The sequence below is a fragment of the Bicyclus anynana genome, chromosome 16, assembly GCF_947172395.1.
Source record: "Bicyclus anynana chromosome 16, ilBicAnyn1.1, whole genome shotgun sequence".
In the NCBI taxonomy this organism is placed as follows: domain Eukaryota; kingdom Metazoa; phylum Arthropoda; class Insecta; order Lepidoptera; family Nymphalidae; genus Bicyclus; species Bicyclus anynana.
The window spans coordinates 10,656,611-10,673,356 of NC_069098.1; the positions used below are offsets into that span (position 1 = coordinate 10,656,611).

Below are 16,746 nucleotides of genomic sequence, written 5' to 3' on the forward strand. Positions count from 1 at the left end.
TGGGGTATTCAAATCTTACTTAGTGTTATTGGGCAATTTATGTTAAAACCTCAAGCAACAGGGTTAATGTGTTTCAATTTTGTGAATATTTTAAATCCGAATCTCATAACAGGCAGGTGTTGCTACAAAAACTCTGATAATGATATAATTTAAGTTTTTAAAAATATATGAAGTCATGGCTCGACGATAATTAATGATAAAAAGTAAATACCTAAAACAAATAAAACTATACTATGTGCGCTGTAGCATGGGGCGGGTAGAAGTTACCTTATGAACTATTATCGTGAATCGCGGCAAACTTTCAAGAGTGAAACGTACTGTCATCTGCACCATGCTACAGCGCACGAACTGTTGTTAATTTTAGGTCAGGCACCAACAAAAAAAGCAAAATAAAAACGAAAAACACAATTTCATTAAAAAAAATTATAAAGTAAATCATTACTCTGTTTTACTTTTGGAATCTGGTGAAGTTTCATCCAATTTTAATAGTAACTAGCGACCACCCCGCGGTTTCACCCATGTAGTTTCTGTTCTAAGAATGTTCAAAATCGGTTAAGTAGATCCAGAGATTACCCCCTATAATACTTTACCTCTTTATAATATTAATTATAGTAGTATACATTACCTTAATACACAAGACGTTGCGCTGGAAAATGTCAAAATGCATTCACAAACACTTCTCGAACATTCTCGTCTGATTATAATTATTTACTGAAATAGCTGACGCCGGGCGGTTATACCCGTGTGGTTCCCATTCCTGTAGGAATATGGGGATAATATTGCCTTCCTCGATAAATGGGCTATTTAACACTGAAAGAATTTTTCAAATCGGACCAGTAGTTCCTGAGATTAGAGCGTTCAATCAAACAAATTCTTCAGCTTTATAATATTAGTATAGATTACTCTTGCATATTAGGAAATAGTCTACAACATCAAATATCATCATCATCATCATCATTGTCAGCCGATGGACGTTCACTACCGGTCATAGGCCTCTTGCATGGACTTCCAAACAAAACGGTCTCGAGCCGCCAGTATCCAGCGGCTTCCTGCAACCCGCTTGATGTCTTCGGTCCACCTATTGAGATCATCTAATAATCAAATCACCTAGAAATCAAATATACTAAAATATACTAATATAAATAAAATAAATAGAAATCTTAATTTAGTTAGCCGCTCGATCAATTTTCATTTCGTAAATAACATTAAAGTAATCAATCAAACCCAATTACTCGTGTTTGTACGAAACGAGATATTGTGCAACTAGTAGTGGGTACTCGTATTACGCAATGCTTATATAACCGCAAAGATGGTCGAGAGCGAGTGGTCAGTGGTCCACAAATCGTTCGTGTCCGCACCTCACTAGGTCATGGAGTCTTGTTTATCTTTATAGACATACGAGAGGATGAAGAGAAAAAACTAAACGTGAAAGTCATGCAGAATGTAGAGCGAACGACGCTAACTGTTACAATGATTCTGCAACTAAAACAAATAAGTAGATCGTGCTATCGGTCAGTGATGTAATCTTACTGATAACGATAGTTACTCGCTTACAAAGTAACTATAGTAGCAATGCAGCAGCAGTTTTACATGCAACACAATATCTCTGGTTCATAATCACGCTGGTGGTAAAGCTTTGATATGACAAGGAGATAGTCCTGGTTTTGACTTCCTAGCTGGAAGGTTAATTAAGGATTTTATGTATGGAGTATTTATGGTACTGTACTTTACCGTAGTTAATTATCATCATAGATACCGGCAAAGATCGCTAAATATTTCACCAATGCCGAAATGAACCAGCTATACAATAAATAAAATTTCAGTAACTCCATGGTTAAGAAGACCAGGGCACATAAAGCCTCATTAGATCCACGTTTAGAAGCCTGATTTATTCAACACCATAGCCATAGAATCGATTCCCACCTTGCTACTCTATATACCTCCTAACCCAGGCTTTCATTCCTAATTGGAGAAAAAACTAATATTGGCCATATTAATAATATATAAATCTTTCTCTATCTAAATTACTGCGAAACTATCAAACTACACATCGCAGTCAAACGTTATATTGTTAACAAATAAACAAACAAACATTCTAGTTACACGAACAGCACAGCAGCAAAAAATCTTTTACAATACTCGTTATTGTTACTACAAGGCCAACCAACAATTTTTATTTGATGCACGGCGCACGCTATGGGCATACAACTGAGAGACCACTTCACCGTTTATTATGTTACGTATCCGTTACTGTCCTATTCAATGGCAATTTCAGAAGATAGGAGGAAGTTTGAACGTATGTTTAGTGACTCTGTATATTGACGATTTGCAACAGGCCGCTGCAATAACTACGTCCTGCTATTATAAAACATCCTTCAAGATAATACTCGCCTTTAAAGGACTTACGCGTCATATACATTGGTGATCACAACGTCGCGATCTAATATCTTCATCATCTTAGTACTCTTAATCATCGGAGTAATATTCCTTTCGTTCTTATAACAGGATTCGAGTAGCCCTACATTGGAATACTCTGCATTCTTCTCTATTAACCTAAATTGGAGTCAGTCATTCAAAGCACATTTATCAAAGCTTGTTTATTGTGACATTGCAAATCAGGAACTGTCCGTGTAAAAAACATTACCCGTTCATGTGTAAAATTTGGTGTATTATGCTTGTCGGAAATTAATATAATTGACCATTGGTTTGGTCACGGTTTTATTGTTTTAAATTTGCTAATTAAAGCAACTATGTTGATGATTTCATTCAAGGTTAAAATGAAATGAGCTAGGAGAGCTGCGTGTTTTAATAGATTGAATTTCCTTCCTTTACAGACAAAAATGTAGATAGACATAGGTAACGTCTACTTTTACAAAATAAAGTACGATGTCTATTGACCAGGCATCACCACTGGTGCCTATCAAGCCTCAGATATCGCTGCAAAACAGCGCCTTCATCAAGAACAGCCATAACCGAAGTAGTTTCTGTGGAGCAACTCCGTCACCAACAAATGGCAATAGAACGTTCAAAACTTTCTCCGTAAATCGCAAGAGTTGGAGTGGAAATGTGACGCTTCCACTCCAACAGTTTGCGTTAGATGAACCGGCACCTCATCTCGGGACATTTCGCTCCGGTACAGGAACTTTCCCGAGGAATAGAGAACGTAACAACAATGCTGCCTCAAACGGAATATTAACACCTAACGGGAACTCTGTGCAGACGCTTAAAGGAAATGAAGTGAGGAGAAGCGGATGTTCTAACGGCCGTCGGTACGCTGAGATCGGAAACTGGAGCAAAAGGTAAGCTTAGAATAATTTAACTTTACACCGTTTTAAATGATAAATTGAATTAGGTACTTCTCTCTCATTCTGAAAAAAAAATATTCCAATTATTTTACTGATCAAAGAATTATAAAGAAGATATATATTTTTGAGATTGGAAGATGTAAGCAGATAATATTTCCACAAGAAAATAATATCTCTCAAAGTAAATACATACAATCAGCTAAGCGTAACACGCAGTTTTAACTTTTACTAGGTCTTATTTATTTTCTTTTTCATCTCAAGTAATTTTGTAACAAGTTTTCCAATTTCATTCTCTCGTCGCTTTCATTTCCTCCCGTTCGGTGGATCCCTCTCCCGTAATATTACTTTTATTAGCTCAAAACGTTTAACAAACATTGGTTTCGAGAATCTAATAAAGATTGAATTTTATTTCAATAGAGATATAATTTCATGAACAAGAGAAATTTATCTAATATTACCTCTCAATATTTATAAAGAATGTTGCTGTATATAAAAAGTCTGCGTAGATTGATTTTATATCAATGTTTATAATCTAAGAATAGACATTTTACTTGTGGTTTACGTTTCTGATAATAATATTTTCAAAATGTACGACTAGCTAGGTCAGCAGTGATTCAGTTACTTGCGTAAGTTTCTGATTAGTCACTAGTTGGCTGGCACTGAACGTTGCCTTATTTATCTAATCGGATTCCTCATTATCTTTTATTCGTGGCGAGTAGAAAGTTGGTCCATAATTCTCATCCACTTAATTTGGGGCTGAGTTAGTTGCTCGATAAGACGATGCCGAATAATCTGACTCTTAGTACTTTGCCTTTTTATTAGGGGTTGACTTTATCGTTCCATAATTCGTCGTCACTAATAGTGACACTATCGCCCCTTATTCCTTTCTCCCTATTTGTATCGTTTGAAATTAGAAATAAACACTTATTATAATCAACGTTCATCCTCTTAACTGTCTTGATTCGGTTCTATATTCACTCTTTGATTCTATTATATTTTTCGTATATTTGTAGTGTCATCAACTTCTTCGATTTCTTCGATAAACACGATTTGAAACTTGTGTTATTAACACAAGTATTAACATGTGTCTTGATAATTTATACATTGGTAACAAACATACAAATGATCATACTTTTTAAGATGTCAGGTTACAGACAACAATTTTGTAGGTTTGATATTTTTTAAAACACGTCTCTAATCTTTGATGTCTACAAACGTTTTAAATTAGTAATTCAAATTATGTAGATATCATATTCATAAAACGTCTCTCGAATCATCATTTGTATCATATTGAAGTAATCCAGCAAAGATTAATTTCGAGAAAGTTATATCCACGGTTTCATTGATGTTTGCTGCTATCAAGTTTCAACATTTTATACAATGAACACACGGCCTTATTCTACTAGCAATGAACATTGAGTCAAGGTTGATGATACGTAATCACCACGCATTGTTAAACATACTTAAATTTTTCATTCCACTTATTGTTTTCATTCTGCTTGATAATGATTCTCCTTGATTGTTATTGTTTTGAAACTGATTGAGTTGAATTTAAGGTACAAAACTTGTTTAAAGTATAAGACATTTTTAATTTAACTTCGTTACTGTACTTGTTGTAACAAACCCTATCGTTCGTATGGATATATGGCCCAAAACATAACTGTTGCACTTCATAGTCAGAAGATTACTTTCTATTATTTACCCCACCACGAGGCCGGATAGACAATTTATAATTTGATAAAATTCAGGATGACACGAATCATCTTATTTTTGAATTTATCTAAAGATATAGATAAAATTATGTGTCTGTTTGTAATTTTAAATAAAAAGCTTTTCATTGAAAGCACATGAATTTAATTATTTTAAAAATCTATTTTTAAATGTCTATCCGTTTGTTCCGGCTAATCTCTGACATTGCTAGGTCAATTCTGACGAGACCTTAATTGGCAGGTAGTATAATATATGTCATTCTTTATAATATAAGTTATATTATAAAGAATGACATATTTTACTGGGGAAGTGGAACCATGCGGATTAAACCACCAGGCATCCGCTAGTGAATATATATATACTATACTTCTAATTTTCTGACTCTAATTTTTATTAAAACCAAAATTAGCGACCACTTTTCGAGAATTTGCTAATAATAATCTAGTACCTACAAATAAGTTTAATTTTACTAATATCATCAAGAATGGGTCTTCCGTTTTGAACTCTCCATTCTTTGTAAAACAATGGAGTCAAGTTTCTAGTTCCTTAGGATATGTTACACATACTTACTCATTTGTTTCTGTAACAATAAAGATTATCTAATAGCGCATGTTTCCTATGCTATTGTGTTATGCAACGTTATTGTCTTCAACCGGTATTTTAAAACAATTGTGCATACGATTAATTATGGGTTGTAGTGAAGTATCAACTTACCTATTATAAACATTCTTACTACCTGTATAATTAAGACCAAATTTTCGTCAACGGTCAAAAATAGATTTCAAATCAAATTAAACCAACTAAAGGTAAACTAGTAGTAAGAGTAAGAGTTATTTATAGATAGTAAACATTTTCGTTTTAAAAGTCACGCTTACCAATTAAGTGGTATTCATTAACTTAGCCGAATCTCTTACAAACAGACCCGAACGTAACTAATTTAAATTAAAAAAAAAAAATCCAATATAACCTAAATATATCAAGACATCATAGCACGGTATCAGAAATTGGCTGGAGATCGTCAAATTTTAACTATTTGTTAAAACATTAATATACAAACGAACAAAACAAACGAAAACTATGAGATATTGCTAAGATTCGTGTGCAAAGTCTCTATCAGTATCTTTTAATACAAACAGTCTCGCCTTTTCAATAGTGTTTGAAGACTGATTTAAAATGAATGAATTGGAATTTAAAAAGAGATAATGCCATGGCTTACAATAATATCCAAAATTAGATACCTGAATGTTACTTTTACATTTTCCATTACAGTGGAAATCCAATAAGAATAAAGCCTAAATTGGCGTATTGCGGTGATGCATACACAATAGAAAAATTGTTTGTAGAATCCATAATCATGGCGCCGTTAAATTGTATGACTTTCACTCATCGATTTGTTGCGGTTTGCGTTTGTTGTTTGTTGTTGTTTTGTCTACAACAAAACGATTTCGCGTGTCGGACAGGAGTACTGCGGTTTACTTGATAATATTTATAATATAGGCAAAATATTGACTTTTTATTGGAACGTAAAAGTAAAATGCATGTCGTACACCGCATTGTAGGTGATAGTAGAATTTAGCTCATTTTCTCATCTATACTAATATTATAATGTTGAAGAGTTTGTTTGTTTGTTTGATTGAACGCGCTTATCTCAGGAACTACTGGTCCGATTTAAAAAATTCTTTCAGTGTTAGATAGCCCATTTATCGAGGAAGGCTATACGTTATCCCCACGCGAGTGAAACTGCGCGGCGTCAGCTAGTTGAACATAAAAATGCTAAAGTTCTAATATTGTAAGAATCACAGAACACAGAAAGCGCCAAAACTACGCTTTAACAATAAGTCCGTGGCAAGGATCATATAAAAATCCCTATATTTTCGATCCGAATGGACTTCAATAGATTTCTCAAATGCAATATCTAGTGATTTGTCAAGGCTTGTAATGCGTTCAATCTCGTATAATGCAGCCGATGCAGAGTGTATTTCACGATTTATGCCATGAAGGCAATTTGAAAACCTGTGACTTGCGATAGGAGTGTTGCTTCTTGAAAAATATGAGCGGTTGAAAATGGGTGGAAAGCAGACGGAATAAAGAAGTAGCGAAGACTAAAATTTTCTAGTAGGTAATTCATGTGTTTTTTAGTCTGCATGTGTTTTTCTGATTTCGTGAAATTATAAACATCCGTTAAACTCGTAGATTTTTAAAAGGTAACCCGAAAGGAATCGGGTTGTTAAGAACCATCGCTCCTGCTATATATTAGTGAGATAGTAGTAGTTATATATCAGTGAGCTTTGGCGGCTTCAACCGCGGTTATCACAACAAAACTACACTTTATAGAGAAAATAGAAATCTTATTTTCTTTTTGTTTTTTGTCTACCTTACGAAGGAAGCTATTGTGTACAACTTTAGCTAGTGATATATCTATCTATCAGCGCACATTGGCGCTTCGGCGGCTTTAACCTCGGTTATCGCAATAAAAATTATACTTTGATGAGAAAATATAAATTCTGTTGTTTATTTTTCGTCTATCTTATAACCTTTATATTTAGTCCAAGCGTAAGTCTTTCAGAGAGTAAAAATGCACCAACTAGCGCTTTTCCGTTCTGTGGTAAAAATGTTTATTCTTTTTTGTACTGAATTTCATCAAATTAATTACTATTTGTAGCTTTTTAAAACATTTCATTGATTAATTACAGAATTAAACTTAAAATTAGTAGGTACAGTCAATTAGAAAATTTTAAAAATATATTATTTGGCTTTTCTTACTGACTGTTATTTTTATGTTTGTCTGGTATTCTATCTACATTAACAATAACTTGAAACCTCAAACTGAACTACTTTTCTATACCTTACTAGTCTCATGAGTCATATATCGTTTCCGGGAAGTTATCGAATCCGGGTCAATATCACTTAACATCTACAATCATAACCAGTGGCGTAGCAAGCCTTGGAGGGGTCCTGTATCAAAATTAGTTGGCCCAATTAGGGGCCCAATAGGAGAGCGTAGCATAGGCCTAGATCCTGTAAAATCTCTTAGTTCTTGATTTACGTTAGGGTTTTAGTCCCTCGACTATAACCCCATATGTTATAGTCGTAAGCAATCTATAAGACGTTTCCGAACATCATGTGTTAAGCTGCGCAGTACAAGATTTGTGGTGTCGCGTTATCGCAGGTCATTTGAATTTCATTTTTCAGGTGAAAGGGGTAAGGTTTTGATTTTCGTTGTTCATTTTATGAAATGAAACTCTAGGCAGTTTTTATTTTACTAATGGTTTTAAACCTGTTTCGTGGTTGTTCATTACGAATAGTCGTGACCACGATCCATGCGACTGGGTCGAAATATCGACATTAAAAATCTCGGACTTTTTATTTTATTTATTTCTTCCCGGGAAGCACCAGATTAAGTGAGATTGTAGATTAAATTTTACTATTATTTGCTTTTACACGTAAGTGACCCTGTAATCCGAAGGCCCCGTATTATTGATACGGCTAATACGACGGTAGCTACGCCCCTGTTCATAACATAGGAATCTATAAAATCGTTTTTATAATCGTTCCTAAACATACGAAAGTCTAATAATCAATTAACAGCACGTGAACTGTGCCGTTGCAATTATGTGTGTTATTACAATATAACAGTTTTCCCACTTACGGAAATTATAGCAAATTATCACAGCATGCCTAAAATTCAGAAGGCCCGTTATCAGACATAATTACTAGTGTAGCGTGTGTAATGTAGTGTTTACTAACGGTATTTTGACTAGTGCATTCCTTAAACTTTGCCTGAATTGATTTCCCGTTTATGTCTGTTAACTCGTAACTCAAGGATACGTTGACAATTCTTGACACCGATGAACATGTACAATGAACATATAAAAAAATCTTTTATGAAACAATTTTCGCCTCTAAAGGGCTTTAAAACTTATTGCACCTTAATTTAGAAAACACTACAAATATTATTTCGAAATTAATCGCCCAAGCGATTATGTTAATTTTGATAGCTTGTGTATTTAGTGAATCTAAATAAACAAGCTATCAAAATTAACATAATTTGACTATTGGTTGACTATTTGGTACTCGTATGTACTAATATTAATTTAAAAATTCAAAATTCATTTATTTTAATTGGGCTTAGATTACAAGCACTTTTGAAATGTCAAGTTATTTCATAATTTAATTTAATCTAATGGTGGTAATAATAGTCGAAAACTCAAAATGAAAGTAACGAGCGTTATTCGAGAAGTATGTTTTTTTTTAAATTGACATTTAAGTGCACCTATCGTTGCTAAATGAAAATGTAATTATAAGTTTTTCTAACCTTATTTAATTTATGCATAAAAATATTTAAAAAAGACATACATTCAGCCGAACATAGAACTTCCTCATTTTTGAAAGTCGGTTAAGCGTTTTTGATGCATTCAATATGTTTTTATTGTAACCAATCCTTATTGAGGGATGCGAGTACCACAGGCTATTAGCATAACAAATGGAAGCGATGACATTTTGCTGCCGACACACTAGGTAGCAAGTGGTGTTTGGTATCTACCACACGTAGTAGGTCCCCCTCGTCCAGTAGACCGTAACCTTTTAGCTGCACTCAAATTACCTATGCACTTGTTTTGACATGGACACCAATTTCTTTTATTTGTTTGCTTTATTCAAAAGTGGTTGTTGAGTTTACCCGCTCTTCAACAAAACCTGAACTGAATCAATAGTAGAGTCAAATTTGCCGTTCCAAAAGTGTTCAAACTAAAGTAGATCTATATAAAATAAATGAACTTTGATTTTGAGTTAATTGTACAATGCACATATGTACCAACTCTGAGCTCAATGAGACTACCACCTGAAAGAATGATAGGCTAAATACTAAACCGCTGAGAGTTTGGTAATGTATCTTCAATCAAACAACCCTTTGTTGTGAACCTTATTGCTATGTTCAAAGTATTTTTTCAGCCGCCACCTTGAAAGATTTTTTTTAGTGTTGCCACTCATGAAACGACATGAAAATGACATGACATGAAAAATTATAAAGTTGGTAGCCTTTTATTATATTTAGGTCACTGGTACTTTAAATATATATATTCTATAATAATTCTTTTCTATATTATTATAGAAGTGGCGTACTTGCTTGTTGCGTGTAAGAACAAGAGTATGTGGTCACTTTGACACATACTTGTACTCTGGACCGACCTGATTAAAACTGTTCTCAATTTTTCATTCCTAATGAAGACTTATGTCTATTTCTCTTCACAAGATACGTCGTTTGGTCGCTGCCGATGGACGTCCACTGCAGGACATAGGCCTTTTGTAGGGACTTCCAAACATCACGATACTGAGCCACCTGCATCCAGCGAATCCCTGCGACTCGCTTGATGTCGTCAGTCCACCTTTTGGGGGGTCGGCCAACACTGCGCTTACTAGTGCGGGGTTGCCATTCCAGCACTTTGGGACAACGTTTTGCACTTGTTACTAATATAATCTATGAAATCTGTGTTACAAGGCTCCACTGTAGCACAGACTTCAAAAGGGGGAAGAATTGATTGCATTTTTAGCCGAAAAGCCTAATGAGGTAAATGCAAACGTCCGTATTCAGATAAAATTAGCATAACAAACGCACGGCCGCTCCGCTAGTCTCGCCCACACGTTTATAGTATCTGCCACACGTTCATACACGTCGTGTTCGCCAGACCGTGGCCTTTTCAGCATTCTCACTTTCCAGTACATTTGGTGTGTTTGACACATACTTGTACCACCGGGTATTGCGATTCCCACCAATTTGAATACGGTGATATCCGGATGTTAGTCTTCAAGGAGTTTCATAGTCAAGGAGTCAGGAGTTAGAGCTTACCTGAGATTTTCACTGTTAAGCGGATTTAAAAACCACGGCGGGCAAGACTATCTTCAACCAAGTTTCAGTTTATCCTAAATGCGAGTTAGCTTATTTATGCGATGCGCCTGTCAGTAATAGCTCTCAGGCCGTAATCTTAGCAGCGTGGTCCAAGATTCGATTTCCATCATTCTATTTCTAGTCGTTTTTACAAAAAGTTTACGAAATTTACGAAGCGGTCTTATTAAAAGAAATCAGTAATATTCATTAACAAAATACGCGTAGAATCTAGTAACTTCGTAGTATCTTATAAATCTTTGGTGCAATATATTGCGAGATACGTCGCTCCAAACTGCTACGATATGACCAGTGTAGTGCACTTCGTAGATGCAAAAATGCACTGCTACCCTCAGGATAAACATTACGAATCGCTATTGGAAAAAGAATTTTCCATTTTGTACAACTTGTACTTACGTATAGTTAAGCTTAATATACTGGAAACACTTCGTCACGAATGCTCAAGTTCTAAAAATATCCAATTGTGACCGTCATGACAATCATCATGAGGAGGAAAATCGCATTTTTCTGCAAAGTGGATCCTAGTTTCCCAGGTTGATCTTAGAAGGTAAGATACCCGGAAAACATGCTCCAGGAAGAAAGTGAATAGATGATGTCAAAAGACCGGAAGAGTTTTCTGCACATGACCGTTCAGTTGGAAGAAGGCACCCAATGTTAATATAGTACCTTCCTTAGTTAAAAACCCTGTGCACGTCAATAGATATGACACTGTATTTCGTCTTTATAACGTTGTACTAATAACAGATTAACAGTCTGCAGCTGCTCCAAATAGAAATTCTTCAGTTCGTTGCTTCTGTGACGGAAAGCGAAATGAGTCACAATTGACAGCGTAAAGCGTAAAACCGGATTAACTTCATTTGCAGAAACTAAGTATGCCTGTCTCAGCTGGTATACCAAAGTATACCAGCTGAGCAGTATGAGAGAACGGCATAACTCGTAATGAGACATAGACAAATATCTACCACTAGCCGACGCCCGGTTTCACCCACGTAGTTCCCGTTCCCGTGAGAATACGGGATAAAATATAGTCAATAGTCAATATTCATTTATTTCAATTAGGCTTAGTTTACAAGCACTTTCGAAAAGTCAAAGAATTAATACTATAAGATAATGGTGATAATAATTAGTCGAAAACTTTACAAGGGTTCCAAACGCGCCTTGGTCTGAGACGAGCCTACTACAAGCTCAGCCATGTTTTTATTTTTTTTTAGGTTATCACCATTTAACAATAGGTATATAAGTAGCCAGCCTTAATACATTTCATTTTAATTATTTTTTGTCATTCATAAAGTCATTAACACTCACAATTAAACACATGGGAATTTACTTTATCAGGATCCATATACGAGTACTAGCTGACGCCGCGCGGTTTCACTCCCGTGGTTTCCGTTCCCATAGGAATACGGGGATAATATAGACTTCCTCGATAAATGGGTTATCTAACACTGAAAGAATTTTTCAAATCGGACCAGTAGTTCCTGAGATAGACGCGTTCAATCAAACAAACAAAAAAACAAACAAACAAATTCTTTAGCTTTATAATATTAGTATAGATTACCTCCTAAAACACCACAATCATAATTGCATAAATTATAAATAATATTTCTTGTGCTGTTAGTGTTTACAAATCAATTTTACTTTTCAAGTTAGAAGTTTTTCCGTGTGATTTATCTTTTAACTTGTTATTGTACTATTTGATAGTGAAAGCGTTTTACTCTGTTTTCGCTTGTCATGTTGGTTTGTTTCTGTCAACAGTTACGTGTAGTGAAAATGTTTTTTTTTTCAGTGCGTGTAACAGAATGTGAAACAAAAATATTTTGTTGTGGAACTCTGGTGATTTCGTGTATATAGAAAAAATACAAATGTAATCTATATATAAAACAAATAAAAGCTAATTATTGTACATTAACCCATCTCTGTTAACTGTATCGTTGTCCATAATCGGGAAATTAACAACCCTTAATCGACTCACGGTTGAGCACGAGTTTCCTCTCAGAATGAGAGGGGTTAGGCGATTAGTCCACCACGGTTTCCAAATGCGGATTGGCAGAATTCACACACGTAGAGAATTCAGAAAATTCTCAAGTGTACAGGTTTCCTCACGATGTTATTCCTTCACAGTTTAAGACACGTGATACTTAACTTCTTAAAATGCACATAACTGAAAAATTGGAAGTGCATGCTCCAGACCAAATTCAAACCTACCCCCTCTGAATCCACTAGGCTATTACGGTTCTGTACCTAATCGATATTCCTTGAACGCATAATATCTACTTGAAAGTTTTGTTGCAAAAGTGAGTAGGCATCTTCCACTATAGGCTGCGTCATCGCTTACCAATCCCCAAGACTGTGATGGACCTGCCAATGCATAGCTTTAAGCAATGTGTTAACAAACATTTGCTTAGTCGAGGTTACTACACCTTTGACGAGTTCCTTAATGATAAAGATGCTTGGAGGCCGTTGGATCAGCTTCCACCTTCACACAGGAAGTAAAACTATAAGAAATTGTAATGTTGTCATCAATTGTATATTATAAAATTATATGTTTTTTTTAAAAGATCAACTGTTGAGTTTCTTGTCGGTTTCTTCTCATAAGAATCTGTCTTCCGAACCGGTGGTAGAATCTTTACAAATAGTCAACTGACGTATCAAAAGTGCTTGTAAACTGAGCCTACTTGAAATAAATGAATTTTAAATTTAACCATTAAGCGTGATTGCAGTCAGTCGCTAATCTATATCGTAATAAAACCTATACAAGGTATTATCTGATTTTTGTAAAATATTATAAAGTTTGTTGTCACTTAGTCATGGGCGCATTGACGTTGAAAATGCAGTTTCGAAAACTGTGTCGAGGTCAGTGTTCATTACGAGCTGTTTTGTCGCATTAAAGTTCAAAATATTATTAAAAGTAGGCTTAACATTAATTTATTTTAATTTTAATACTCAACACTGTTTTTTGCAATTAAAACTATTACATTTGCGAGAGAGGTTGTTGTTAACATATAAGCAAAACTCTAATATAAAGGACTAGCGGACGCAGACGATCCGCCCTTAGAACTCTTTGATCCGGCCCTGTCACAAAATCCCTTCTTAGCAGACGTCAAGTAATTATAATCTACTTTCCTGCCAAATTTCGTGTCAAGCGGTTTTCCATATTTCGTGATGAGTAGTAGGTGATTATAAAATGTATGAAAAAAACGAAAGGAAATAATATTATGTTGGCATTAGCTTGCAATACCATTAACTGGTTCCAACAAGAATGAAAGGTCCGAGAAAAATAATTTTCCTTTCCCAGACGGGGCGAGTCACATTATTGTGAAAGGATTTGAAAGACCCTTTCATGGTCTCCGAGGCTATTACATTCCTCCTACGCCATAAAAGACCTTTACAGTCCTTTATTTCTAGATGATAAACTTTTTTATGACACTTAGTCAAATATTGGACGCGGTCTTCTATTTTTAGGTATAGGTCGAGTGAAATAAAAAGAGCGCTGATGTACCATCTGTGAAAGATCACTTTTAGTATAGCGTTGCCAATTAATTCAGATACAAAAATAATATACTCAAATTAAGACAATAGAATTGGCATCAATTTTGATTATTGACAAATTGTTCACTAAGCCGTTATTGGTCTTATTTTTACTAGACTTTTAAAATAATATTTTTTTGGTAATATGGAGCTGTCTTTAAATGTAATTTTATTAAAGTACCAAAAGACGTAAAAAACCAAACCACATATTGTTTTGGTAAATAATGAAAGTTAGTTGCTACAAACACAAATTCATAAATAAATAATACGTTATATTATATACGAGTACATTATACATATAATGCACTACTTGTATACTTTGCATTGTCTCAAAATTACTAGTACTTATCAGAAACCGCGACATTTCTTTCTTCAAATCCAATAAGAGTCTTCCCCTATCAGAGGATAATGTTTGCGCAGTAAATAAGACAAATAACTAAAAAACACTGCAACAACCCTTATTGAATAACCAAATATTCACGTAATATATTCCGATACGTACACGGGATATTGGCGTAAACAAAGAAACTTTTACATTACACTGCCTTAAAAGTACTGAATTGTGGTAAACAGCCTCCTTTACAGCGTTCAATGGATGTATTTCAATATTCGGAATCTGTTAAGGGTCTGGAACCACTTATTGCGTATTCAGGGAGCATGGTGAGGCATAAATATCCCTACCGTGCTCATTACAATAACTTCGTCCCGGGATTGGACATCTCTGGGGATGGAAGCGGACGCCTTATCCTGTGGGATCTCGCTTATTTGGGTAATGGATTTTACTGTCACTATAATAGTGTAATAAGTGCTTGTCTTTACCATTCGAGGAAATGTTGAACAGCCTATTTTATGGAGTCTTTACCATTTGCAAAACGATTATAACGGTTAGTCGTTTCTTTATTATGCACTACTGTCCTGCGGTTACAACTGCTTAAACTGTGGAAATATCAAAGTTATAAGTAGCTTATTTACTGTTCCAGTTATAATCTATCTCCGAGCCAAATCTCATCTAGATTAGTTTAGCCGTTCCGGAGTTATAAATTATGTATGTACCTACTAAATGTAGTGTATAAACCGATTTTTGTTTAATAATAATATGACACATTATTATTGGTAGGTACTTTATCTCTAATCTATCTCATGCAAATGTCTATATTAGGATGTAAAAAGTAACCTCTGTCCCTACTCCTCCGCTACAATTCCCCCAATATACAGTCTAAATAATTTACTTGGGTACTAAAATTTCTCTTAATACTTTACATTTTTAATAAAAAAATACATTTTTGTTGAACACATAATGTAGTAACTCGTATAATAAATACATTATATGACTTAAAGTACTTACATGTCAATCATTCTTCATCCAACGTATGTATCTGTCCAATTAATAACATTAAAACTTGTTATAACATCGAAAGTGATTTTATACATCAGAAAAACTCGTTCCAACAAGTTTCTGCGCACCGGTTACTTAATAAGTTCAAGTACAGTAATTGCAGTAATTATTACCTACTGCTTTTGGGTGTACTCTTCTATAATAAGATCCCCAAGACTGTGATGGACATGCCAATGCATAGCTTTAAGCAATGTGTTAAAAAACATTTACTTAGTCGAGCGTACTACAACATTAATGAGTTCCTTAATGATAAAGATGCTTGGAGGCCGTTGGATCAGCTTCCACCTTCACACAGGAAGTAAAACTATAAGAAATGTAAACAGTAATTGTTATCAATTGTAAATTATAATACTGTATGACTTTTTCAAAAGAGCAACTGTTGAGTTTCTTGCCGGTATCTTCTCAGCAGAACCTGCCTTCCGAACCGGTGGTAGAATCTTTACAAATAGTCAACTGACGTGTCAAAAGTGCTTGTAAACTGAGCCTACTTGAAATAAATGATTTTTGATTTGATTTTGATTTGATTATGTTAGTTTACATAACAGTTACACACAGTAGGTAGAAGGTATAAGCTAATCTATTACGGGAAGTCTCTTTGGCTTTAAATGTAAAGGTTGCGATTCCGCTATTTTACACTCGTCGACGAACTTGTCGCCTATAAAACGTCTTAACCGAATTTTAACTTCATGTTTATAGAAAGCCAAAATTAAAATATTACTAACACCGAAGTTTCCATGGAAACGAACGAACACAGCCACACAACGAGGTATCGTTTTTATTTTATCGTCCGCTAGTAAATGTATTTAAAATCATTTTACTGGTTGTATTATTCAATTACTCTATAATCTAACTCTCTATTATGTCAACTTTTATTGAATTACATTACTGTTTTGTCCTTGACCAGC

The 16,746-nt window shown here is 34.7% G+C and overlaps 1 protein-coding gene across 1 annotated transcript in view; it reads left to right on the forward strand.

Annotated features, from left to right (window-relative positions):
• LOC112053613 (protein sprint) overlaps positions 1-16,746 on the forward strand; it is a gene marked incomplete in the record, with an annotated part of 148,399 nt that overhangs the window by 17,765 nt on the left and 113,888 nt on the right. Inside the window, 1 exon segment of the mRNA XM_052886053.1 lies at positions 2,835-3,299. Within this exon segment, the coding sequence (XP_052742013.1) occupies positions 2,887-3,299 (413 nt within the window).